At 53.2% G+C, this 27,749-nt stretch overlaps 1 protein-coding gene across 4 annotated transcripts in view; it reads left to right on the forward strand.

The window, feature by feature from the left end:
• The first annotated feature begins 480 nt into the window (after positions 1–480).
• EPHB2 (EPH receptor B2) overlaps positions 481–27,749 on the forward strand; it is a 149,508-nt gene continuing 122,239 nt past the window's right edge. For all 4 annotated transcript variants that reach the window (XM_011966581.1, XM_011966580.1, XM_011966582.1 and 1 more), the window contains exons 1-2: positions 481–554; positions 3,477–4,161. In XM_011966581.1, coding sequence (XP_011821971.1) covers positions 498–554; positions 3,477–4,161 — 742 coding nt within the window. In that variant the 5' untranslated portion in view covers positions 481–497. The remainder of the gene's footprint in view (positions 555–3,476; positions 4,162–27,749) is intronic.

Below are 27,749 nucleotides of genomic sequence, written 5' to 3' on the forward strand. Positions count from 1 at the left end.
CTAAGGCCCAAGTTCCAGTTTTTGAGAGTTTCATGCATGCTGAAAAGCAAACAGATCCCCAGAGTTTGATGTTTAGTGGCAAGACCCAAGAGTTTAGTGGCAGACCCTCTGAAACCCATCCAGTAGACCCCAGGTTTAGTGGATGTAAGACCCTCCCCGTCCAGAAAAGGAAGGGAAGGACAGTACCTAGGTTAGTGGGATTAGACTGGCTGAGAGGTAGAGCCTGACCACGATGTAAGGGTGGACTTGGCCTGGAGGGGTGGGGCCTAGAGGAGTGGCATTAGATGATTGGCTAGGCTGTGGGGGTAGGCGGGATAATGGAGTAGAGAGGCGGAGTCTAAACCAAGAGCAGTCTGGAGAATTAGAGCCAGATGACTGGGGCAGTGGAAGTAGGCGGAGCTCTCTGTAAAGAAGGATGAGGGCCCAACAGAGAGATTGACAGCACCTGGTAGGTGGGGCGGAGCGGTGACTCTTTGCTCTCCCCCACAGAAACGCTAATGGACTCCACTACAGCGACGGCTGAGCTGGGCTGGATGGTGCATCCTCCATCAGGGGTGAGTCAGTGGTCCCCAAACCTTGCATTGGTCCCCAGGATCCCTCAAACCCTGCTGCAGGGCCCGAATGCCCCCTCATATTCTAACCCCTTTCTCCCTCTTCAGGGCCCAGAGCCAGGCCTCTCTCAGCCCCACCCTCCCAATCTCCTACTATTGATGGAGCCATGATCCCCTACCATTGATGGAGCCAGTTACCATGACAACAGGCTGGATGCTTTCAGCCTTTATCCCGTGGAATCCTTAGGGCGAGGCTGAGAAGTAGGTGCTCGCACTACCCCCGTTTTACAGATGAAGAAAGTGAACTGTCATTTCCTGAGTACCCACTCTATGTCAGATACTGTATTAAGCACCCTTATACACATCATCTCTAATCCCATAGAGAGGAATTATCTCCATTTTACAGATGAGAAAACTGAGGCTCAACAAGGTGTAGCCACCTGCCCAGGGCCCTATAGATAATAAGTGAGGGGCTAAGGTTTATATTCAGGACTATGACTGAGCCCTCTCTGCCCGCTTTCTGGGTCCCCATAACACAAAGCTCCCCATCCTTTGGCTCTTATCATCCTGGGGTCTATGTTGTGAGCTCTCCAAGAGCAAAATCTGGCATAAGTTACAGGCTGTGGGGTCAGATAGTCCTGAAAATCTGTCTTAGCTCTGCCACTCACCAGCTGTGTGATTTGGGGCCAGTTCCTTAATCTCTCTGAGCTTTAGTTTCTTCCTCTATAAAATGGTGATGATGTCTTAGACCTCACAAGACTGTTGTGAGGTTTTCCTGCAAAGTGTCTAACACAATGCCTGGCATAGATTGGGCTCCCAGTCAAGAGAGCTATAATCATCGTCAACATTGTCATTGTCATGAAGTTGAATATTCATCCCTCATCCCCGTGGTCTCTGGGGAGGGCTCTGGACTCTACAACCCAGCCCTTCCCTTCCCCCCACCCCGGTTGCTCCGCTGGGACTCAGCTGCTGCCCCAGGGAACTGCGTTCCTCCCACCCCCCAGGCTTGTGTTCTCAATAGGCAGGGCCCCAGGGTCAGGCCGCTTTCTGTGGCTCTTTCTTGTCACCAATTTTCCATCTGCGAAGGCGGCTGGGCCCACAGCCCCACCCTGCCAGTAATGAGGCCAGGCTGGGCTGCAGGGCCCCCGGACGCAATTATTTGGGGTGTTTAGGCTGCAGGGCCTCCGCATGTTAATTAGAGAGAGGGGAGAAAGGCAGAGTGCTCTAATTAAGTGTTCTAATTAAGTTCTGAAGAAGAGCAGCGGTTGTAACAAGGGACTGACTTTGTCACATGGTGCCACCAAAAAAAAAAAAAAAATTAATGCAATGTAGGGAGCTTCAGAGTCGCCGTTGAAGAAGAGGCTGAGCCAGTCAGCTCCAGACCTGCCCTCCCTGTGTGCACTCACCCTTCATCGCACCTGACCCTCCCCAGGCTGCCAGCCCCTGCTCCACACGCACAGACTTGGCCCAGGGAATCTGAGTGGCACAGGATAAAGGACACCCACTTGAGGGGGACACCTCTTCCATCAGCTGCCACTCCCACAGGCACATTTGGCAATTGGAGGCCCAGGAGGGAGAAATGGCTTGTCCAAGGCCACTCATCAAGTTAGTAGAGCTGGGACTAGAACCCGGGACTCCTGGGGCACACTTGGGGTCCTTGTGTTTCCAGGCAGCACGGGCAAGCACACGAACAGCTCTGGGTCTGTGTGGCCTGGGCCAAGTGACCTCACTTCTGGTCTCTACTCCCTCGCCTTCTGTAAAAGTGGTCTAACCGTATAGACCATGTGTGATAATCACACCAAAGAAATGAGATTCTGTTAGGGTGCCCAGCCCCGGACGTGGATGGGAGAGGGGACTCTGCTGTTGGGGATCCTTTGGGTCTACCCCAGGTGAAGCCAGCCAACACCAAGGGGAACACAGGAGAAGGACAGGAGGGGTGGCTGCCCTCAGCAAGCTCTCAGTCCCACTGACACTGGCCCAAGAGGGCTGAGTGTACTGGGCCCTCACGCAGGGAGACTATTCCCGAAGGCCCTTGGGAAAGTTGGTGAATGCAAACAGCAGCAGCCAGAGAGCCTGGTGCAGAGGAGACCAGAGATGGTGCTCCAGGAGGGCACAGAAGTGTGCAAAAGGCTCAGCAGTGGGAACGAGCCTGCTCCATGAGTGTGAGGAGATAACCCGGGTCCACCCTAGGCCCTTCCCGCCCGAACTTTCCACCACTGGGCCCAGCGCCCTGCAGCGGTGAGGCTTGGCACCTCTCTGCTGGGTTTGTGAGATCCCAGGCTGCCCCAGAGAGGGTACGGGAGTACCTTCCCCAGGCAGGGAGGGTGGGCGGCCTCCCTCCAGGTACCCGAGAGCAAATTCTAGCAGCCGAAAGCCCCAGAGCAGAGCTGTTCTCATGGGGAAGGACCCTGTCTTCCCCATCATCCTAGGCGTTCACTGAGGATGAGGACTGTCTTCCTCCATCGGACTGAGAGTTCCCAAGGGCAAGGGCTCTCTCTCCCTGATCAGACAGGGGGCTCTCCGAGGGCAGAGGTTCTGTCTCCTCCATCAGACTGGTAGCACCCCCCAACCACAAAGCTGTGTCTACTTTCATCAGAAAGAATTCCGTAAGCGGGGAAGGGTTCTCCCTATTTTCCCCTTCCAGGTGGGAACTTCCTGGCCAGAGTCCCTGTCTCCTTTATCAGATTAGTGTACCACTGACAATAAGGGCCACGTCTGCCCTGTCAGCTAGCAGAATACCAAGAGAAGGATGTGTGCCTTTCCCACCTGATTGGCATGTCTCCCCCATCAGATTGGGAATTCTCTGATGTCTTCACCATTAGACTGGAGGATTCCCTAAGGCAGAGTCTGTGTCTTCCACCTTAGACTGAGTGTGTGCTGGGGCTGAGCCCTTACCTCCCCACCTGACGAGCATTTTACCCACAGTGGGAAGAGGTGAGTGGCTACGATGAGAACATGAACACGATCCGCACGTACCAGGTGTGCAACGTGTTTGAGTCAAGCCAGAACAATTGGCTACGGACCAAGTTTATCCGGCGCCGTGGCGCCCACCGCATCCACGTGGAGATGAAGTTTTCGGTGCGTGACTGCAGCAGCATCCCCAGCGTGCCTGGCTCCTGCAAGGAGACCTTCAACCTCTATTACTATGAGGCTGACTTTGACTCAGCCACCAAGACCTTCCCCAACTGGATGGAGAATCCATGGGTGAAGGTGGATACCATTGCAGCCGATGAGAGCTTCTCCCAGGTGGACCTGGGTGGCCGCGTCATGAAAATCAACACCGAGGTACGGAGTTTTGGACCTGTGTCCCGCAGCGGCTTCTACCTGGCCTTCCAGGACTATGGCGGCTGCATGTCCCTCATCGCCGTGCGTGTCTTCTACCGCAAGTGCCCCCGCATCATCCAGAATGGCGCCATCTTCCAGGAAACCCTGTCGGGAGCTGAGAGCACATCGCTGGTGGCTGCTCGGGGCAGCTGCATCGCCAATGCGGAAGAGGTGGATGTGCCCATCAAGCTCTACTGTAACGGGGACGGCGAGTGGCTGGTGCCCATCGGGCGCTGCATGTGCAAAGCAGGCTTCGAGGCCGTTGAGAATGGCACCGTCTGCCGAGGTAAGGGCCAGGGCGGGGCACGTGCCCCTGCAAATGCATAGAACTGGTCTTGACTGCAGACTCGGGCTGCAGACTTGGGCCTGGCCTCTAAAGCTCAGAGCTGACCATGAGGCACTCTAGGGCCAGGCTTTCCAAACTGGCAACCATCGCTCAGCTTCTTAGAGGGAGGCACTTGAATATCGCACTTCCTGAAAACGATCCATGCACATCCTGCAGGTGGTATTCCAGATGATCTGGGTTGGCGTAGGATAAAGGTTTTTTGTTTACGTCATCATACGAGTATGTCAAGTGGTGTCTTTTTCTTCATTTACAAAGGTGATATGGTTCCCCTTTTAAGAAAACGTATGTTATAATAAGTAACATTTATGTATTAATAAGGTAACATTTTTTGAGCTTTTACTCTGTCAGTATAGACCGGACAATGCTGAAGTGACGAAACAATACAAGTTTATTTCTCCCCTTAATGCTCCATATCCATTGTGGATCAGCTTGGGACTCCTCCCTCTGAGAGTCAAACGGATGGAGCGCCACCATTCGGGATGTTGCCGTCCACAGGGCAGACGGTGGAAGGAGTGTGGCAGATGGATTACTGGCTTTAAAGCTTCCACCTGGGATGCACCCCCGCCGTAACCTCTGTGTGCATTTCACTGGCCAAAGCAAGTCACAAGGTTACTTCCTATTCAAAGAGATGGAGAAGTGCGATTTTACCGTGAGCCAGGCCCACGACTCCCCCTTGTACTATATGCTGAGCACTTCTGTGACTTAATTCGTTTAATCCTCACAAGGACCCTGTGACAGAGAGTACTGTTGTATATGAAGAAACTGAGGTTCAGAGAGCTGAAGCAGAGACTAAGTAGAGGATCTGGGATTCCAAAACCCACCCTCTTAACCACCATGCCACACAGTTAGCTTAAGGAGAACTATTAAGTAAGTGTAAGTGATGTTTGAGTACGGCAGAGAACCGTGAAGGTGGTCTGCAAACACGAGAAGTTTGTGAGAGGTACAGCCTGGTGCTAAGAAGGCTGTGAAGGTTGAAGGACCTGGGTTAAATCACCCCTGCCAGTCACTAGCAGTATCACCTTGGCCAAGTGTAAAACCCTCCTTCCTAGGTTGGTGTGAGGAGTCAGGTACTTGATGCATGCAAAGTACTTGCGATGGTTTCTAGTACACAGGAAGTGCTTAATAGATGTAAACTAAATGACAGGATGTGTACAAAGCCCAGGTGCTCAGCCTGTGAACTGCAGTGGTGGTGCTGGGGGTGTAGGGGACTTGAAGCTGCCTGTGTCATGTCCTCTTGCATTCCCCATTGGATTCAGAGGTTGGGGCCAGATCCTGGGGTGCCTCAGATGCCAGGCTAAAGGTTTGGACCCTAATCCAGTGTCCTTGGAGAGCCAGGGAAAGTTTAGCCGGGGGATGGTTGCAGTGATCCTCAACCTGATAAAATGCTTGTTAAATCTACCAGCTCTGTGGTTCCTCCCTCTAGCCCTCTGAGATAAGCAAGGCAGCTTTTCAAGATACCTAGAAGGACAGATGGGGGTGCCAGAGACAGGAGGAGGGGGCCTATAGGGGAACCATTGTTGTCATCTCAAGAGACAGTGGCAGCCTGGAGTGGGGCGTGCACCAGTGCTGGGGAAGAGGAGAGGTAAGATCAAAGGATGTTTTGCCAATGAAAGGGATGGGATGGGAAGACAGGATGGAAAGGGAGGAGAGGGAAGAATCACAGAGAACAGGGCATTCCAGCTTGCAGGAAGGTGATGGTTCTAGGAAAGAAATGGGCAAGTTAGGAAAAAGGGCTGGTTTCTTGGGGAAGATAACAAATTTGGTTTTACGTCCTTGGGTGTAAAAGTGCACAACCTTGGGGGACGGCAGTGGTGAGACAGGGTGTGGGTGGCAGAACAAGTGAATGGGAAACCAGCCACTCATTTTTGATGGTCCGTTCATTCATCAAACTTTTACTGAGCCTGCTCTGTCAGACCTTATGCTGAGCATCAGGCAGTACAGAGAAGAATCAGACTGTGGCTCTGCCTTCTGGAGCTCAGAGTCTAGCAGGGGAGACAGACATATAAATGTACAAAGGTGTGATGTGTTAGACTTGTTTTAATAGGAACTGCTCAGGCTACAGTGGGCACAGAAAATGACAGAAGGCTTCACAGAGGAGGTGACATTGGAGCTGAGTCTTGGGTGGGTGACCCAGGAATGCTGGAGGATGGAGCTGCATGAATAAAGGCCTGGGAACGTGAATCAACTTGGCCCATTAGGGAGGCAGGTTGGTATGGCCATAGCTAAGGGCTGGAGGAGGGGTGTAGGAAGAACTGCAACAGGCAGGGTGTTCAGATGAGAAGATATATTCGTTACCTGTTGCTGCATAAAAATTATTCCAAGACTTAGCAGTTTAGAACAACCAACAGGTTAGGTGTGGTGGTTCATGCCTGTAATCCTAGCACTTTGGGAAGCTGAGGCAGGAAGATTGCTTGAGCCCAAGAGTTTGAGACCAGCCTGAGCAACATAGTGAGACCCTGTCTCTACAAAGAAAGAATAAGGAAAAATTTAGCCAGATGTAGTGGTGTGCATCTGTAGTTCCAGCTACTCAGGAGGCTGAGGTGGGAGGATCGCTTGAGGCTATAGTGAGCTATGATCATGCCACTGTACTCTAGCTTGGGTGACAGAGCAAGACCTTGTCTCTAAACAACAACAAACGTTCATTATCTCATAGTTTCTGAGGGTCAGGAGTCCAGGTGTGGCTTAGCTGGGTACTTCTGGCTCAGATTTTCCCGTGAGGTTGCACTCAAGGTGTGGCCTGGGGCTGCGGTTTCATCTGAAGGCCCGACCAGGGAGGAGTCTGCTTCTAAGGTCACTCACAGGGTTCTTGGCAGGACTCTGTCCCTCAACACATGGGCCTCTTGCACGTGCAGTGACATTGCCCAGAGTGAGAGAGCCAAGAGAGAATACCAGCAAACACCCAAGACAGAAGCCACAATCTTTTATAACCTAATCCAGAAGTGACATCTCACCACTTCTGCCATATTCTTTGCATTAAAAGCAAGTCACCCAACTCAGAGTCAGAGCTGCTCCTTGCAGATGGTGAGGGTGCAAGGTGGGGCAGGGGTAAGGTGTGCCCAGCCCTGGCTCCCTTCCAGGTTCCCTACCACACCCATCTTCCCCTGTACCTGACAGCCTCCCCAAGGCCCCAGCCCAGCTCAGCCATCCACTGAGTGTGAGTGGGGGCCAGTCAGGGTGTGATTAATGAGCTCAGGGAACCCAGAAGGACACCAGCTGTTGCTGTGGCCTGTGCTGCTGTCACCCAGATGTGAGGCTGCTGCAGGCCAAGCCCCATAGGCACTGGCCCCACTGGAGCAGGACGTGTAGGAATGGTGATTCCAGCTCACATTCAAGTAACATTGGTCAAGTGCTTTCTCGTCCTCTAGCTTAGGGCTTCTCAATCTTTATTGTGGATCAGAGTCACCTGGTTAGTTGGTTAAAGTGTAGGTTTCTAGGTCTGACTCAAACCTCTCCCCCAGGTCGGGGAATGTGGCTCTGAGATGGGGGGCCAAGAATCAGCAGGGTTTATTTTTTGTTTTTTGTTTTGAGACAGGGTCTCACTTTATCACCCAGGCTGGAGTGCAGTGGTGCAGTCTCAACTCACTGCAAGCTCCGCCTCCTGGGTTCAAGCAATTCTTCTGCCTCGGCCTCCTGAGTAGCTGGGATTACAGGCGTGTACCACCATGCCCAGCTAATTTTTGTATTTTTAGTAGAGATGGGGTTTCACCATGTTGACCAGGCTGGTCTCAAAATCCTGGCCTCAAGTGATCCACCTGCCACAGCCTCCCAAAAGCTGGAATTACAGGCATGAGCCACCATGCCCAGCTGGAATCAGCATTTTTAAACAAGCAGCCCTGCCTGATGATTCGGTACCAGGACCATGAGCTCAGACACACGATGTGATAACACATGTTTGGACCAAGCTGGGACCTAAGGCCAAAGAGAGGACACAAGCCCAGCCCCAACACCACCTCAGGGATCGTCCCCGCTGGGGCAGCGGAACATTAGCAGAATCTCTAAGAAGATGTGGTTTGAAAAGATGCGTTTATTATTGAGATATAATTTAATAGGAAAACATCCATTGCTTTGTTAATATAAATGAGAGAAAATAAGGCTGGATTAAGTCTTCTTGGCAGATGGAGAATGGGGGAGTCTTCATAGGGAGTGGCCACCATCCCTGGTGTGGGCGGTGATGGCATACAAAGGCTTACTAGTTCCCAATACAGTGATGGGGACTAAACTGATTCAATCTCACCAACTTCCTCTGGTGCCTACTGTGTACAGGGCACAGTGGGAGAGGGGAGGGGCCTGGGGAAGCCAACCATTCAACACACATGTTTTGAATAACCTCTGTGGGCCATTTAGCCCTGTTACAAATATGTATTGCGTACCCACTATGAGCCAGACACGTTCCAGGTGCAGTCGGATACGGAAATGAACAAGACAGGCACATTCAGTGCCCTCCCAGAGTTTTTAGTCTGAGTGGGTGGATAGGAGAAGACAGAAGAAAAAGTCAATGAGCAAATCAATAAACTAGTTGCAGACTGTGATGAGTGAAGGGGGTAAGAACTGTGCAACAATAGAGATGAGAAAGTGGCCGTGCTTCAGGAAGGGCTTCCCGGAAGAGATATCATTGAACTGATGGGCCTGAGAAGGCTTAGGGGAAAGCATTCCAGGCAGAGGGTCCCTGAGAAACCCTGACACTCAGGGTTTGGTCTGAAGTGGCTCCTGGGTGAGCAGAGGACTCAGACACCCAGGGAACGAGGCAGAGTATGGTCCTGCCACAAATGAGGTCCATGCAGGCAAAGTGCTTTGAGGACACGAAGAAGAAGGCATCTTGTATGACTGGGCATCTTGGAAGGCTTTAGAAGAGCCGTGTTCCCTCCCCAACCCCAGTCCCCACTGGGGCTTCCCGCCAGCAGGTCTGCTGGGAGTGGCAGAAGGTGTCCCTGGAATGCCTTCTTTGCATCAGCCGCCTGCACCCAAGTCTGTTTCTCTGACTCTTTCCAGTGTATGATAGGTGTGACTTTGAATGTGCCCCTGCCTCAGTTTCTCCAAGTCTGCCTGTCTCCAGATCCCTGTTCTCCTTGGTTCTCCTTACCCACCTCAGTCCCGACTTCCGTTAGCCCAGCAGGAGCCCCCAACCTAGCCTTCTTTGGGGACCTTGCTGTGTTCTCTCGCAGTGGCCAACCCGCATCTGTGAGGGATCTGGAGGCAGTTCCGCAGTGAGCATGATTGCTGCGATGCTATCAGGCGTCATGGGATTTTTAATATTTAGCTTGGATGGGGAGAGGGGCTGCTAGCCAGGGTGGTTGCACGCACATGTTGATTCGCTGGCTCCAGCTCAGACTCCCCAGTTCCCAGCTGCTGGGTTTCTCCTCCCAGCCTCTCCCTCTTGTCTGCCCTGCCCTGCTGTGCAGCTCCTGCTCTCTCCCCAGCTCACGGCCTCTCCTTGACCTTGGCTTCAGGGACCCGCTTTCAAACCCCAGCCCTGCCTCTTGCTAGCTGTGTGACCTTGGGTGAGCAGCTGACCCTCTCCCAACCTTTGTTTTCTCATCTGCAAAACAGAATAAACAGAGGCCTGTTATACAGAGTAAATGAGAAAATACCCAGAAGAGTGTTATAAAAATAAGATTAAGGACTTGTATGAACACTGTCTTTGCCTGTGAACTTTTTTTTTTTTCCTGGTTAGCTTTTTATTTTGAGGAAAAAATAACTTTTCTTTATCACAAAAGCAATGCAGGTTATTTGTAGAATCTTTAGAAATTACTGATAAGCAAAAAGGAAGAAACTAAAATCACCCATAATCCTATCATCTAGAAATAAGCACCGTGAAACCAACTGGTATAGGTTCTTCCAGGTGGATTTATGTGTATTTACACATATTAATTTTTTGTTTTAAGAAAAAATGGACTCCTGCTTAAACTACATGATTTTTTTTTTATTTTTTCATTTTTTATTTTTTCTTTCAGAGAGACAGTATCTCACTATGTTGTCCAGGCTGGTCTTGAACTCCTGGCCACAAATGATCCTCCCACCTCAGCCTCTCAAAGTGTTGGAATTACAGGCATGAACCACCATGCCCAGGAGGAGAATTTTTGACAATAATATTTTGTGGACATCTTTGCATATCATGTTAGAGCTATAACATCATTGTGGGGAAGCTCTTGGGATCCCATAGAATAAATGTACCGTAACTTATTTACTACTGCTCTGTTGATTGACAGATAGCTTGCTTGCAGTATTTCACTATCTTAAACAAATGCTGGGGTGAGCCTCATTGTTTCTCTGTCTTTTTGCATGGCTGCTGCTATTTGCGTAGGATACATTTCTAGGCGTGGAATTGTAGGGTCAAAGGGCATGCACTTTTTTTTTACAGCTTTTGACTAACATGGCCAAATTACCCTCCAGAAAGGCTGGACCGAGTTACCCTCCTAGCAGCTGCCTTTGAGAGTGCCTGTTTGCTGGCATGCTCTCCAGCATGAGATGTTATGCCTGTGGCTTTATTTTCTCTTTTACTCCAGAATCTTGTGCTTCCCAGCCAAGGGAGGGAGGGGCCAGGGGTCCTTTCTGGGCCTTCAGAGTTGGATCCTCCTTCCCACCCTGCTTTCAGCTCGAGCCCTTCTTACAGAGGCTGGACCAGTGGCTCAGATGTGTTTGGGGGAGTCTGCGGGGGTGGGGTGCGGTCAATGGGGTGGGCTCCGGGAGGGAGGCCGCCAGCTGGCAGCCTGTGCTATGCTGACTGGGGAAGGGTGTGAGGGTTGGAGTGCTGGGTGGGAGGGGAGGCCTAGACCTCCACACAGAAAATTCTGCTGCTTCTCTTCAAGGACAGGGTGGAGACACCCAGTTGAGGGAAAAGGAGGGGGTACAGAAAACTCGGGCAGACCCCCAGGCTCAGGCCAGGACTGAGACCACACAGGCCAGCCTTTTGTGAAGGGAATTGGATAGGGACCATGGCCAGTGTACTCAAGCAATTCAAGCCATTGCTCTTAAAAATGGGAAAAATTCTACACCCTCCCCAGCTTCCCCTTTCCTATCCATCCATTGGTCCATCCATCCATCCATCCATCCATCCATCCGTCTGTCTATGATACATCCATCCATCAGACATCCACTGAAATCATTCAGCTCTTGATTTTTCTGCTTCTTGGAGGGCTCAATGATGTCTTCATAGAGGACGAGGAAGCTAACACTTGTTGAGTGTCATGTGCCAGGCATTAGGGGGCCTTGGAAATGGCCATGATGACCCCTGTCCCCAAGGCCCACCCAGCCTAGAGATGGTGACAGATACCTCTACAGACAGTGAAGGTGCAGGGGGACTGGGGTCATGCTGAAGAAAGCAGAGCAGGCGGGGAGGGTCTGTGGAAGCAGACGGAGGCACCCAGCCCATCCAGGGGAACGTTAGCCAGGAACAGGCGATCAGAGGACGGCCTCCAGGAAGATGGGCCACTCCGGTGGAAGCTGAGTGAGGAGCAAGAGTTAGGCAGGTGAGGAGGACGTGGAAAAGGCCCGGAGGCAGCCAGAGTACGTGCTTCTGGGAAGGGCGGGGGTCAGTCACCTCAATCCTCTCTCCTCTCTGATTCAGCTAAATGGAAGGTTCTGGATCTCAGGACATGAGATGATTCTTTCTCTCTGGTCTTCAAGTTCCCAGTGGTCTGGGTAGGAAGTATGGGACAATTTGGGCTTCAGAACAGCTCATTCATTTTTCACTCAAATACCACTTCCAGGACACCTGCTGTGTACCAGTCCCTAGGCCAGGTGTGGGAGCTGCCCAGATGCTGAAGGCCCTCCGTACCCTCCCTGGGGCTGCCAGTCTAGGGCGCAGGAGAGAGCTCCATCCATGACTAGACTCAGGGTGCTTCGGAGGGAATGGGGAGAGAGCCAAGAAGGTTTCCTGGAGGAAGAGCCATTTTCCCAGGGCTTGGGAGGATGAGAAGAACCAAGGGTTAAAAGGGCAATTAGTCCAGGAAAAGAAATGATTGGAAATGATGGTGATTTTTTTCTTTTTAAACCCTGGCCTCTTGCTTATCCCCAGACAAGGTTCAGCCATCCAGGGAAGAGCAGAAGAAAGATGTTCTTGGCCAAGGGAGGATGGTGGAAGGGCTGCCAGGGTTTCAGTTCTACTGCCCTCAGAGACTGAGGGGAGTCCTAAGAGGCCTGGAGGAGGCCCGAGACAGGGAGGTGGAAGGTGCCACCTGTGTGTCCCGCACTGTGGTATATGCTATGCTTCCATTATCTTATTGAAACTTCTGTTGGTATTATTAGCTATTTTACCAATGATGAGACTGAGGCCCAGAGAGGGTCATCAAGCTGCCCAAGGCCACACAGCCACTAAGTAGCCAAGCTAGAATTTGCACCTGGCTTTCTGTAGCTTGCTGGGACAACTTATTAACCTGAAGAGGACGGATGCCAGAATGTACTCACCTTTTATACCTGAGGCCCATGTCTTGTCCACCTGGTCATTGAGTCCCGATCCTGTAGACCCTATGCAGAGCGGCCAGCAGGGTGTGATAGAAAGAACCTCAGTTTGCTTACCTGGGAAATAGAAACACTACGCCCCGGCCTGCCTACCTCCAGATGACGGAGGACCCCCCGAGATGGTGGAAGTGAAGAGCTTGGCAGATAACCGGCGAAGGGGCTCATGGTTAGGACTGTGGGACCTCAAAGGAAGGAGGGGGCTGACCCTACTGGGGCAACGAGGAGGGCTTCTCAGGAGAGGAGGAGACCTGGGGCTGGGCCTTGAATGACGAGGTGCTTTCCTATCAAGAGATATGAGGCAGGATGGAACACCGTCCCAGGATGAAGGCTCGGGAGTAAGGAAGCCTCAGGGAAGGAGGCTCCCCAACCCTGGCTAACCTCTGGCCAGAGAGAAGAGCCCCCAGTCTGTCCCACACCGCACATACCAAATGCTCACCTTGGGTGGGCCGCTCCTGCCCAGTCACCTCCTTGTGTCCTCTCATCAGACTAGGAAACTGAGACTTGGTCAATATCACACCCTTCTTAGGTGGCAGAGACAGGTCTATGCTTTTGTGCCTTCCACTCCTGATTTCTTCTGATACAAGCAGTATCCACTGGCCCTTGGTCACCCTATAGGGTTAGGTAAGGTCATCCCTATTTCACAGAAGAGGAAATTGGGGGGAAAAGTTCCAGATGACCCAGCTAGGAAGAAGTAGGGTTAGAACCCAGGCCATCTGACCCCAGAGCCCTGCACTGTCTGCTCTTGGCCCCAGACTGGCTCATCTGGACCCTGAAAGCACACGGGCTGCCTCCAGATCACTCCAGCAGGACCATAAACAGCTGGGGAAGTTCCCCGCCCTCCGGCCACTGCCTTTTCATCTGGCTGGGCTTCAGAATCTGGCAAGAGAGGCCCGTTTATTGAGGAAGTTTATGCATTTAACAGTTTAAGCCTTTCTAAGCCTGTGGTACAACAGGATTTGGGAGCTGTTAACAATTCTGTGTGGTTAAGAGCTTTTCATTGCTCTGCGGCAGCTGGCTCAGGCCCCACTGGTCTGCTCTGGCCTCACCCACCCTGTTTGGGCACCCCCCTCCCTGGGGCCCGTTATCCTCACTCCCCCCACCGTAAGCCTCTACACCTCACACCTCACAAGAGGAACTGAGGCCCAGAGAGGGGAAGAGAGTTACCCAAGGCTGCATGGCAGGTGAGACTCTTAAACCAAGACCTGCCTGAGTCCCTTCTCCCATCCCAGACCCCCTGCCTTGGAGAGGAGGGAACATTCTATTGTTAATTCTTCACTGGCAGAACTTGCAAAGCCTCTCTAAAACCAACATCTGTTTGATTCCCTACCAGGGCTGCAAGGCAGGGAGTTGGAGGTGGTTCGCTCAGGCTCACTCACCTTATCAGGTGCCTACGGAGCTGGAATCAGAACTCAGGCCTCCTGAAATCCTAATGAGAATCCTTCGCGCCATACTGAACTGGTTTCTGTTTTGTTTTCCTTTTTTTTCCCCATAGCTTGGTGGGAAAAATGCCATTTGTAATGATAATGTCTTACATATGTACAGTATTTATTTACTTACACCCTGCTTTGTTCCAGAAAAGATTGGGGGCTGCTTTTGTGTAACATTCGGACTCACTCCATGAGATATTTTGATCTAAATGATACCCACATGCGAGAAGCACGGCAAAGGTTGTTAGCACCGTTTTAGAGACAAGGAAAACTGAGGCCCCGAGGAGGCATGATTTTCTCAGGGTCCCAGATACTTTTTCAGGCAGAAGCCGGGACTAGAACCCAGCGCGGCAGGCTCCTAGGCCTGGCTCTTTCTGGAGCCCCTTGTCATCTCTAAGATGTCCAATCACACAGCTCCCGCGACCAGGGGAGGTTTTCCAGGACCTGTTACCATCCCGCCAAACCCCCCCACCCCACACTCCTCTTCACAGGAGCTGTGTGTTCTCAGGTCCGTGAGGAGCTCCCACTGAGGCTGGCCTGCCTCTTCCCACCCGGGGCAGAGACCAAGGTCGTCTCTGGAGTTTCACGGGAGCCCGGGGGTCTCACCAATGCTGAGGTGGAAGTGGGTGCAACAAGTATTTATTGAGCACCTTCTGTGAGCTCAGCACCATCCTAGAACCTGGAAATACAGCGGCAAACAAAACAGACGAAATAGCTGCTCTTGTGGAGTCCACCCTCCACCTGGGAAAGACAGGCTGCTGGAGAACACAGTGGGAAATGCACAGTATGTCAGACAGCGATTAGGACGACAGGGAGAAAGAAATCGGGGAAGAGGATGGGCTGCGTAGCCCCCATGGCTGGGGGGCCAGGGGTCACCCTGTGGGGTGGGCTGGCCTGGGACTCCTGCTCTTGCTGGTATGCTGGGCTTTCTGCTCCTTCCTCCGGCCTTCCCAGTCTCTTCCCGTGGGACCTGGTGGAGGCTGGTTTAAGTTGCTGTTTTCATAACCGGAGTGTGTTTTCTGGTCATAGTAACCTGCCTGCCCAATGAGACGACAGAGCAAGGAGAGGGCCATGTGTGCACAGCCATTTCCATTTCACTTGCAACCTGTGAGCTTTGTCACCTGTCCTCTCTGTCCCCCCATCCCCCAAACAAAGGGGGCCAAGGCCACAGCTTGCCAACTTCACAGCTGTAAAAACTGAGGCCCAAGAAGTTAGATGAAATGACTTGTCTGGGGACCGGCACTCAAACTCAGGGTCCGACTCCTGACTCTGTACCTCTTGCTGGAACCTTCTTGTAAGTAACAAAAATAAGAATCCCCAGAGGAGGCAGGCACAGGCACTATCAATTGGGTGCTCACTCTGTGCCAGGCTGCTAGCTTGGGCTTGGTGAACACTCTGCTGAATCCTTACAATCCCCAGAAGCTGGGTACAACTATTAGAGAAAAGGAAGCAGAAGCTCAGAGAGGTTAAATAACCAAGCCAAGGTCACACAGCTAATGGACAGAGGAGCCAGAAGTGAAATCCAAAGCCTGTACTTGTCCTGCTGGAATATTTGCAGTGTTTCATCATTAGTAAATTTTCTCCATGACTGTTACCTCATTGGATTCTCAAGGACTCTAGGAAGTAAAAGGGCTATTGTCCCCATTCTTCAGATGAGGAAATCTTAGCACGGTGAAGTGACCTGCCCAAGGCTCACTGCTAGAAAGGGTCAGAGCTGGGACTGGAACGGGGTCACTGGGTTGGTTTGATTCTGAAGCCCCCCTTGCTGCTGACTCCCATTCCTAGGGCTCATGAACACATTCATATCAGACATTCGTCCCCTTCATTCCACTAAAACAGCTCATCATCGAGGCCTCCAGTGATGTCCATGTCGCCAGGCCAGTGGGAGACATGGACACAATATCCCAGACCTGGTCTTCTTCGACCTGCCAGCAGCATCTGACAAAGTGACTGCTCTCTCTTCTGGGAACGCACTGGCTCCCGGGGTGCCACCCGCCTCCACCTCTCGCTCTGAGCACTTTGTGGCCAGTTCCTGTTCATCTCCCGACCTCTCCACCTTGGAAGGCCCCAGTGCTGTGTCCTTGGCCTCCTATTCTCTCTCCCTGGGTGACTCCACCCAGTCCCACAGCTTCAAATGCCTTCTCTGGGCTGACTCCAGCCCAGACCTCTACTCTGAAGTCCAGACTCACTCCACTGCCTCCTGACCACCTCTACCCTGCTCCCACCCTGCCTCTTCCAGTCTGGGGTCCCTAGGATGCTTGGTCTAGCCAGAATCTTTAAGACTCCCGATCTTGCACAGTGCAAAAGCCAAGCTCCTAGAAATGGCTCACAAGGCCCTCCATCATCTTTCCCTCCTCTCACCTCTCTGACCGGTCTCCTCCCATTTCCTCCTTCCCTCCCGCTCTCCAGGTACTCTGACCTCCTTCTGCCAGGCATGTTCTTTCCCCAGATACCCACAGTGGTTGCTCCATCATCTTCTTCAGGTCTCTGCCCAAATGTCACCTCACTGAGGTCCCCCGTCACCCAATTTGTATACAGGCACGCAGCCTGTCCCCTTCCGTGATTGATTTCTCCCTGTCGTCCTAATCGGCAGCTGACACACCACGTATTTCCCCACTGTGTTCTCCCTGTCGTCCTAATCGCCAGCTGACATACCACGTATTCCCCACTGTGTTCCCCAGCTGCCAGTCTTTCCCGGGTGGAGTGTGGGCTCCACGAGAGCAGCCATTTCGTCTGTTTTGTTCACCGCTGTATTTCCAGGTTCTAGGATGGTGCTGAGCTCGCAGAAGGTGCTCAATAAATACTTGTTGCAGAGTCTCAGCCGCCCCAGTCTCAGACATGGACCCTTTCAACCCTGCTGGGAGTGACGCTACTAACCAAGGCCCATGGAGAGAATGGGGTTCTTCCTGCCGCCTCTGGAGGGCTCCTGAGGGACTGACATGGCCACGGTGCCCCACAGGTCTATCTGTGGTTGGAATAGATGTTTCTAAGCATGAATGGAGACTCCTTATTCTTGATACTGAGATTTCCCTCAGATCTCAACTCCGTCTTGGAACTAGAGCGTTTTTCAGTCTTACCCTTTTTTTTCTTTTTCTTTTTTTTTTTTTTTTTTTTTAACATAAACCACTGTAGTTTCAGCTCCTACTCCCTTCCCTTCCCTGCCCTGGCCTGACCATGTTCTGAATTTCTGCAGTGTGGTCCTAGACCAGAAGCTGCTGTGGGACCCAATTCTCTCATAAGGAGCTGGTGGGAGCCCACCGTGTGTCTGGGTCTGTGCAGACCCGGAATTGGAAGTTGCCGGGGGAGCCCTGCACAGAGAGAGCTCCCTGCTCTGCCACTAGCCACCCATGAGACTGACTGACTTGGTTACATCCTTTTCCTGAGCCTCAGTTTCCCTGTTGTTAAATGAGAGCAGTAGTCCCAGTCACCCAGGCTTTGAAGGAGGCTCCGAGGAGTCAAAGGAGCTCAGGAGACAGGAGCAGGATGAGAAGGGAGGCATTGTCCGGCCGCAGGAAGGATGGTTTCTCAGGCTGGGCACCAGCCCAGTGCTGGCAGAGTTTCTAGAAAGCAAGGCAGTGCCTACATGTCTAAAGTCGGGGGGGCATGGTAATGGACGAGCCCTCAGTTTTAAGCAAGTCCGAGCACACAGCAGGTACCTAATATGTGCGTGTGTCACGGCACTGTTTTAACCAGCCAGGGTGTGTGAATTGCATAGTGCAGGAGCAGCTCACAAAGTCAGGGTCCCTGGGTACAAATGTGGGTTCTGGGACCCCGGCAGAGCACTTCCCCCTGCTCCTCCCACCCTGGAGCTCAGTGTCACCGTCTGTAGAATGTGCCTAACAGTCCGTGATTCTGTTCTACCTGGTCCTTGTGGCACTCCTCGAGAAGCCATCAGGACAGCCGTGACCTTCCGCGGCATGAGGATAAGGACCTGTGTTGCCTCCCACCACTCCAGACCCCCACAAGCAGGAAGGTTTAGCAAAGTAGGTGGGAGCCAGCCACCTGGGTTCAAATACTGGCTCTGACATCTGCTACCTGTGTGGCCCTGGACAGGTGACGCACCTACCCGAGCCTTGATTGCCTCCTCTCTAAAATGGGTTCAATAATAAATGGAGTATTACAGGGCATGTTGTGAAGACTCAAGGAGATAATGAAAAGAAAATGTCTGCACAGCACCTGGCACGAGGCACATGGTCAGAAAATGTTAGCTCTGTTTGTCACAACCCGGCCCTGCGATCTAAATGCTCGAAGTCGCGACCATCCCCTTTTGTAGACGAGGGAACTGGGGTTCAGAGAAGCCAAGTGACTTACTCCAGGCCACACAGCAAGTAAATGGTTGTCACTGAACACAGGTCGTTTGGTGGAGCAGGAGATATGGCCTGGATGAGGCTTAGGGGCCATGCAGAACTGTCTGTTGCTGTGTCCCCAGCAAATTCTGGGCCCAGAGCCTCATGTCAGCCTTACAGAGAAAAGATTCTGCCCTGGGGGCTTTGCAGGCTTGACCTGGGACCTGTCAGGGTTATACTGGCTCATTCTAGGAAACCACCCTCAAGTTCCCGATTCCCTCCCTGAAAGGCATTGCCATCTGATTAGCAACATTTGAAGACCTAAGAGTGGTCACTGGCCTGTCTGTGCTGCCTGGGCAGGCCATGCAGCTTTGAGAGCCCCACATCCGTATCCCTGGCAACCCTGGTCCTGAGCTGCCCTCCCCCACACCCTGCTGTCAGAGCTGTCTTGTCTGTGGGAGCTCCCTGGAGACCCGGGAGGGATGTGCATGCACGTGCTGGGTCAGCACAGAGCGTCCCTGGTACGCATGCGTGTGTGCTGGGCCTGCTGGGAGTCGTTTGTGTGCCCATATGTGCACTAGTGTACCCACTGAGCCAGCCTCTGCCCGTGCAGTTGGGACGTCTCTGGAGCTATGGGCATGTACGTACATTTCATGGGCGGGCCGCGCGCAGCGCTTGCCTGTGCAGGTGACGCTGGAGCCTGCTGGGAGCCATTCCTCTCCCTGTATTGGTGGGTTCCTGTGTCTGCCTGACCTGCCCCAGCGTATGTGTGCAGGGAGGAGCACACTCATGAGTGTGCTGGATCAAAGTGCACACCTAAGAATGTGTGGGTGCAGCCGTGGAGGGAGGTCCCCGTCTGTACACGCCACTGCTGTTGAGTATGCTCACTGGGTCATGCAGGTATGTGTTTGCATGGGTGCCCACCCACCCGCAGGGAAATCAGCCAGAGTATTCAGATTCATGTGTACATCTGTATATTTTATCAAGCCAGATGTACATGAAAATGGGTACTTGTCAGCATATGTGAGCCCTATCTGTGTGTGTATATGTGTGTGTGTGTGTGTGTGTGCGCGCACGCACATGACTGGATCAATTTGTGGAGTGTGTGCGTGTGTATGTGACACACACACACTCTCTCTCTCTCTCTCTCTCTCTCTTTCTGGGGGCCAAGATGTCAGGGCCATTGATTTTCTGTCTCTTAGAAATTCCCTTTGAGGTCCTATTCATGCCTCTTTCATGAAGCAAAATCAGTGGTTCCAATGTTCTTAAAGCAAACGGGCCTGTTCTGCAGCAAGGCTCCATCCCTGGCCTGCCTGCCTCCTCCACTGGTTGTGCCTGCACACACACATGTACCCACAGGACCTGCTTGTTGTGCTCAGGTGGGCACAGCAGCCCTGCAGGGGTACAGGGGCCAGGCTCCCTGGCCAGACTCTGCTGCTTTCTAGCTGTATGGCCTTGGCCATTTCCCGTCATTTCCTGAGCCTTGGGTTCCTCCTCTGCCTGATAGGCACAGGGTGATGGTGAAGATGTGAGTGGTGAAGCCCCTGCCCAGGCTGGGGGTCACCATTCCCCTCTCGTCTGTCCCAGCTGTTATGTTTATGAATCACTGTCGCCTAGGAGAGAGGCTTGTGTCTGTCCTCGCCAGGCCAGCAGAGGAGCTTTGGGAAGGGACACCCACGAATGCCCCTCTTACTGTGGGCCCTCTGCTCCAAACATTTTGCTCACGTCCCTTCATTTTATTCCGGCCACCACCCTGGGTGGCAGCTGGTGTTACCCACCTTCCACAGAAGAGGAACTGAGCCCCAGAGAACTGCAAGGGCTTTGCCAAACTTCACTGAACGCAGGTGGCAAGCCAGGATTGGGACCCAGGTCCAGTGGATTCCGGAACCTTCCCACCGCATTCCAAGAAAGCTTCCTCCAGCAGGCAGGAGTGAGAGGCCAGGCCTTGGAGGATGCCTAGACCCCACACGAGGGGATGGCCTACAGGCCCGAGGCACCATGTGGGCAGAGGTGCAGCGTAGGGAAATACTGGCCTAGAGGAAATAGGCCCTCAGCCTCTGTCGCCTGCCTTGGGCTCTCCCATCCCATCGCCTTCCCCCTCCAGATGGGCAGCCCCTCGTGGGGTCCCCTCCCACCCCCTCGCGCTGCGGTCTTTGTGGCCCAGGAAGAATGCCTCTCTTTATCTCCCAGACGCCCCTTCCCTTTGATTCTCCTCTCCCCAGCGTTTCTGCTGACCTCTGCGTGTTGGGAATCCAATTAGAGGAGCGGACGGGGAGAGTGACAGCCGCGCCGAATCCCGCCTCAGCCCCTCCGAGCACGCTCAGCCAAGCTGCAAGCAGCGCAGGGCCTGCTTGTCATGCTGGGCCCTGCGCAGGGCTTTGTGGGGATTAGCTGCTGGGGGGTGGGGTGCTCGCAGATGGGACCAGAAGTGATGCTGGTGAATGTCACGTCCAGGCAGAGAGTGGAGGAGGGGGCCCGCCCAATGTTGAATCCAGCTTGGGGAAGAGAAGAGAAGGGGCGGGGGGGGCAGACTACCCTGGCCTATAGGAGGTGCATGGGGGAAATGATGGCCCACTTGGGTCATTTGGTTCCCCATTTGAGGCTTGGAGGATAGAGCTGGCAGCCAAGCTCTGCTGTGTCTACTGTGGAGTGGGCACCAGAAGGATTTCCACCTGGGAGGGGCTTTGGGGGATTGATTGGATTGCAGGAGTGAGTATTGAAGTTTCATTTGCAAAACACTTTATATATGATGGAGGTGGGGACCCTAGGAATGGGGAAGCGGCAGCCTTTGAGAGATGTGTCTAGAGAATCTCCCACCACCAGCCACCCCTTGGCAGGGCCACCAGTCTAAGGCCGAAGACTATGCCCTTCCCCACCCAGCACCATGAAAGTTATCCTCCTGGTTTACAGCTGCGGAAACTGAGGCTCCGAGAGGAGAAAGGTCTGGCTCAAGGACACAAAGGTAGTCCATAGCAGAGATGTCTCATCCCCCTGTCCACCCTCATCACCCAGGCCCCACCCCCAATTCCCTGGACCTCCTGAGTAGGGAGAGTCCCTGATGCCCTTCCCCACAAAGGGATGTGGCATCTAAGGAAGTAGATTTCAGGCCCTCAGGGGAAGCAACACCAGGTAGAATATGGTCTGACTCTCAGCCCGTGGACCAGCAAATGCCCCCGCCCCTCTAGAAATGTGCCAGGCATGGTGCTGGGCCAGAACACAGTGGGATCTGCCATGGCCTCTGCCCCCGGGAGCCCACAGTGGAGAGAGACAAGGAGCCCCTGGTGCACAGAGAGGATGGAGTGTGTGCATGGAGCAGTAAGGACTATGGGGACCCACTGGGGAGACTCGGACTAGGATATGGGGATGGGTCCACCCTGAACCTGGGAGGCCCAGAGGCCTTTCTAGAGGAAGGGCCATCAGAACAGAGATCTAGAGGACAAACAAGAAATAGCCTGAAGAGACTCTGGCTATTCTAGGCCTGAGAGGCAGGGTAGTTGTGGGGCTTCTAAGGGGAGGGCATCTCCTGTCCCTCAAATCTTTGTACTCATTCCACAGCTGCCTGGGCCGGGCAGGGCTGACCCACCTCCCACCTGGTACCCTCGTGAGGCTGCACAGCTGCAGCTGCTGTGGAGTTGGCAGCCACCAGATGCTCAGGATCTTCTGTAGGAATCATGGTTAGGCCGGGCACAGTGGCTCACACCTATAATCTCAGCATTTTGGGAGGCTGAAGCTGGAGGATCACTCGAGCCCAGGGATTTAAGACCAGCCTGGGCAACATGGTGAAACCCCATCTTTACAAAGAAATTAAAAACTAGCCAGGTGTAGGGGTATGCACTTGTAGTCCCTGCTACTAGGGAGGCTGAGGTGGGAGGATCACTTGGTCCCAGGAGGTCGAGGCTGTAGGTGAGGTATGATCTCACCACTACACTCCAGCCTGGGCAACAGAGTGAGACCCTGTCTCAAAAAATAATAATAATAATATATGTGTGTGTGTGTGTGTGTGTGTACACATATATAAAAATTAAAAATTAGCTGGGTGTGGTGATGCATGCTTGTAGTTCCAGCTACTAGGGAGGCTGAGGTAGGAGGATCGCTTGAGCCTGGAGTTTCTAGGCTGCAGTGAGCTGTGATTGCACCAGCGCACTCCAGCCTGGGCAACAGAGTGAGACCGTGTCTCAAGAGAGAAAAAAATAGTATTTAGAGATAGTGGTTAGGAGGCTACAGTGCCACAAGCCAGGCTTAGAGGTCTGGAATTTCTGTGGTGGTGCTAGGCACCTTCTATACACATCTTCAATCCCCGGGAGCAGGAGTTGCCCACCCTGTCTTACAAGTGAGAAAGCAGGTTCTAAGAAGCAGAAGGGCTTGTGCAGCCTCACAGAGCACATTAATGGAACTGTCCTTTACACTCAGGACCGCATTAGACCTTTCCCACCGTCCTAGGCTGCCGCGGCCAGTGTGGGAATGAGCTTATTGAGTTGGTTGGTTTGGTCCTCCTGCCCCAGCACCGTGCCTGTCACATAGGAGGTACTTAGTGGGTGGGGGATGGATGGATGGATGGATGGATGGATGGATGGATGGATGGATGGATGGATGGATGGATGGATGGAGAAAATCAATCAACCAATCAATCAATTCTTCTTTACCTAGTACCTTTAAAAAAATTTGCACCACTCCTCATCCTGCCAGCGAAGGCTGTATTAAATACGAATTAATCTTTCAGCTCAGTTCTCATGAATACAAAATGCAGAGGGTGTGTGAAGCCAAGAGATCAAGACAAAACACCCCAGTCTGCCTGGGCCTGAAAGTGCACGCTCACACCCACTCACACTCGGAAGTGTATTCTCACAGTCACACAGACCCACTCACAGTCCTCAGCCACCCTCCCTAGCCCTTCTAGGAACCTCCCCACCGCACCCTGCCCTGCTCAGTTGGGCCCCTTCCAGGTCAGGCTTCTCTAGGCCACCACTGGCCCTGCTCTTTCCCATCCCACACCCTTCCTGCCCCTCTCAACTCTCTGTACTTGACTCCTCCCTCACACCTGCCTCTTCTCTCCTTCCTCCTCTTGTCTCTTGCCCCCTCGTCCATCCCCTCCTCCTTCAGCGTCCTCTTGTCTTCCTTCTCCTTGTCTTAGTCTCTCCATCTCCCCTGCTCTCTGTTTCTCTCTCTCCCTCCCCTGCCTCCCCACTTCTCTCTCTCCCCATCTCTCTAGCTCCCTCCCCATCTCCTTCTCTAAGAGGCCACTTGCCTGTGCCTGGACATGCCAGGGGCCCTGGGCAAATTGTGGGATAGAGAGAGAAGCCTCCCTCCTCAACCCAGACACATTGGGGTCAGAACACGCCCCCCAACTTTCCCCCCTAGCAAGGGGCACAGGTACCTACACACCAGGGCCATACCTTGCCCCCTCTCCTTGCCCCCACCACCTCCCAGGGCTGGCATCCTGCAGGTATGGCATGAGCCATGCACCTGGAGTCCACACCAGACACCTGTCAAATCCATGCCCCCCCAGGGGGCCTGGCCTGTTGATTCTGAAGGACTTCAGAAAATGTGTTCTAAAGGGATAGAAGTGTGTCCTGGTTTGGTGTGACCCCATTTGTGTGTCTCTGAGTCATACTCAGTCTCTCTGAGCCTCAGTTTCCCCACCAGGTCCTTGAATAAATTAAACGAGGGGCTGCTGGCCCAGAGTAGGCTGGGATAAATGTCTCCTGACCTCCCGTGATGCTCCCCAAGGTGAACATTCCAGACCTGCCCCTCCCCTGTGGCCTGACTCGGGCCCTCCCTTTCAGGAGCTGACCTCCCTCCCACTGCCTGAGGACTCTGGCCCAGGATGCTCTCACCCTCTGCCCCTCTCTCCACCTCTCTGCGACCACCCAGTCCAGACAGCTGGGCTGGAGGGGATCAGAGACTGTGAGCAGCCTCCTCCCACCCACCCTGGACCCAGGGTCAGCAAGGAGGGGGTGGGGATGCAAAGGCTATGATTCTTTTGGGTGGGAATGGGGGTGAGGGTGAGAATCAGGCAGGTGCGTGTGCGTGCGTGTGTGTGTGTGTGTGTGTGTGAGAGAGAGAGAGAGAGAGGGAGGGAGAGGGAGCTCACTAGCGCATATGTGCCTGCTGGGGGCTGCAGATGTGTCTGAGGGGGAGCCTGGTGAAAGAGAAGACAAAAGAATAGAATGAGCTAAAGCAGCCGCCTGGGGTGGGAGACCGAGCCCATTTGTATGCAGCAGGGGGCAGGCGCCCAGCAAGGCTGGCTCTTCCTAGGAGCCTCCATTCCCAGGACTCTGGAGGGAGCTGAGACCATCCATGCCCGCAGAGCCCTCCCTCACACTCCATCCTGTCCAGCCCTAACTGTACAGGTGGGGAAACTGAGGCTGGGAAGCCACATAGCAAGTGACTGGCAGAGCTGGGACTGGAACCCAGCCAGCCTCCTAGACCAGGGTTCTTCCCATCGATGGAGTGCTAGAGACTCCAGCCAGGTATGAAGTTAGATAAATGAAATAATGAATAATGGCCCTTGATGTTTGTAAAGTGCACAGTGCAAATGCTTTATAACTCAGTAATCATCCCCCTTTTAGAGGTGGAAAAAACTGAGGTGCACAGAAGTCATGTAACTTGCCCACAGTTATACAGCTAATAAGTGGCAGAGCCGGGATTCAAGCCAGCAGGTTCCAGAGTCTGTGCTTGGTGTACCTCTTAGAATGGCAAGTCCTTGAACCGCAGGGATCATCACATTTCTGTGCCCCCAGCTCTGAGCACTGTCTAGGCACATAGCAAATGCTTAACAGTGCTTGCTGAGTCAATGAGTGGATGGATGGATGGATGGATGGATGGATGGATGGATGGATGGATGGATGGATGAGAAAGGAGTTCACCATGAGGATGGCTTCCCAGGCCCCAGGAGCCCAGCTTCGCAGCACAGTAAGGTCCTACTGCGTGTGCTTGGCTCCTGCCGCCCCCATTCCCACCCCCACCAGGCAGGTGTTAGCTGTGCCCTCCACAGGGCCAGGCCCCACAGGGACAAAGCCGAGGGCGCGCCTGGGCGGCCCAGCCCCTGCACAGGCTGAAGCTGCTAACGGGCTGGAAATCTCTTTTGTCAAAGCCTGCACTGCCTCCAACCTCCTTTAATTAAAGACAATTAGTGCTTTCAGCCCCTCTGCACAGCTCAGCTCCCCTGTTTGCAAACACACAGCTGCGGGAGCTTTGTGGGCCCCCCCTCGTCACCACCCCCCAGCCCTACTTCCCCAGAGACACACAGAGGTGCCTTTATTATCAGCGCTCCGGCTGCAGCACCAAGAGGCAAGCGCCTCTGCTTAAAGGAAGGATGGGAACGCTTCCCAGCTAGGCGGGAGAGCAGGAAGAGCTGAGGACCCTGGGGTGGCCTGGCACATGTGGGCCATGGGTCCCACGCTTCAAGGAACAGCCACCTGGGGCACCTCTGAGGGACCTGCCACCTCCCCTTCTCCCCTTCTGTCTCCTCTGCTCCTCTGGGCCTGCTTCCTGGAATTTAGGCTGTCCACATGTTTTCTCCCAGAATCTTGTCTCTGACCTGGGCACTGTGGGGTGTAGATGCTGGCCCTAAGTACTACCTTAGGAAAGAAGGAAAAGGGAGGAATGGCTTTTATTGAACACCTGCTCTATGTTAGGGCCCTTGCTAGACTCTGGCTCTGCACAACATCATTCTGAAATATCCCCATTTTATAGATGGAGCTGCCAAGGCGCTCAGAATGGCTTGGTGACTTGGCCAGGCATGACAAGGACATAGCAGAACCAGCATTTAAGGTCAAGCCTTCTGACCTGAGCATACTGGTTGAATCTACACATATGAGGAGCCCAGCCTCCTAGAAGTCAAAAGGTCAGCTGGTCCAGTTCCCTGCCAGCCTCTACCCCCATGGTCTGAGCCTGTTCCATGTGCCAGGTAGTGGGTACTGGGGAAGTCACAGCCACAACCATGCCCTCCAGTTGGTCCCAGTCAGTAAAGGGAAGATGCCACCAACAGACCTTTACACAGTGGCAGTGCTCTGCAATGGTGGAGGGTTCTACAGAATTCCCGGGTAGCACAGAGGAGGGAGTGACTTTGCAGGGAGTGGTGGAACATTTGAGCTGGTTCTCAAAGAGGACAGTGGGGCAAAAGTATTCTAGCCAAAGGCCAGGGGCATAAAAGAAAAGCAAATTCCGGCCAGGCGCAGTGGCTTACTCCTGTAATCCCAGCACTTTGGGAGGCCGAGGCAGGCAGATTAGCTGAGGTCAGGAGTTTGAGACCAGCCTGGCCAACATGGTGAAACTCCGTCTCTACTAAAAATACAAAAATTAACCGGGCATGGTGGTGCGTGCCTGTAGTCCCAGGCACTTGGGAGGCTGAGGCAGGAGAATTGCTTGAGCCCAGGAGACGGAGGTTGCAGTGAGCCGAGATGGTGCCACTGTACTCCAGCCTGGCCGGCAGAGCGAGACTCTGTCTCAAAAAAAAAAAAAAGAAAAAGAAAAGCAAATTCCAGGAAAGGTGAGCAGTTCAGGCAGGAAGGATGTCACTGGGCCCATTGTGGATGAGGGGACTGAGGTTCCCCAAACCTGAATGCAGTGCTGCACCCACCCCATTTCTCAGCTCCTGTGGGAAACCATGACTGTGCTCGCTAACCTTTGAATCCAGGACCTCAGCCAGTGCCTGGCACAGAGCAAGGGCTGGGGATATATCTGCTGAGTAAGTAAAATGTTCCAATGATGGCAAGTGAGAGGCCCACAGGCTACCTGTCTCCCTTCCTGGGCACACTGCAGACATCCCAGATTAACCATGGCCCTCTTCCACCCAGTCCAGAAGGGGCCCGAGGCCAGCTCCTGGGAGCTGGTGAGTGTGGTGAAACTGACGTGTCACCGCAGAGTCAAGTCCAATGCTCACATTTTGCAGATGAGAACATCCAAATAGTATGCTTCCGAATGGGGAGGAAGAGATAATAAGATTAATAGCTTAACATTTACTGAATGATATTTATATACCAGGCACAGTTCTAAGCTCTTAATGTATATTTAATTCCCGTAACACCCTCATGACACGGGTATTAATCTTCATCTTCTCATTTTACAATGAGAAAAGCTGAGGCACAAAGCAGTTAAGTCACTTACCCAACACTACACATCAGTACATTGCAGGGCCAGGATTCAAACCCAGGGAACCTCACTCCGGAGTCATGCTGTCAACCACTAGGCCATATGGCCTGTCCTCCATCGACGTGGGACCTCGTGGCCCCCAGAGCTGGCTACCCTGCGGGCTGCTGGGCGTCCTGCCTTGCTCTAAGGCCTTGGCTTCTCCCACTCTGGTGGAGAACAGACAGCTGAGTCAGAGCTGGCAGGGCCGGGCCAGGCCTGGGATCCA

Source organism: Mandrillus leucophaeus, unplaced genomic scaffold, assembly GCF_000951045.1.
Source record: "Mandrillus leucophaeus isolate KB7577 unplaced genomic scaffold, Mleu.le_1.0 Scaffold765, whole genome shotgun sequence".
NCBI classification, from domain to species: domain Eukaryota; kingdom Metazoa; phylum Chordata; class Mammalia; order Primates; family Cercopithecidae; genus Mandrillus; species Mandrillus leucophaeus.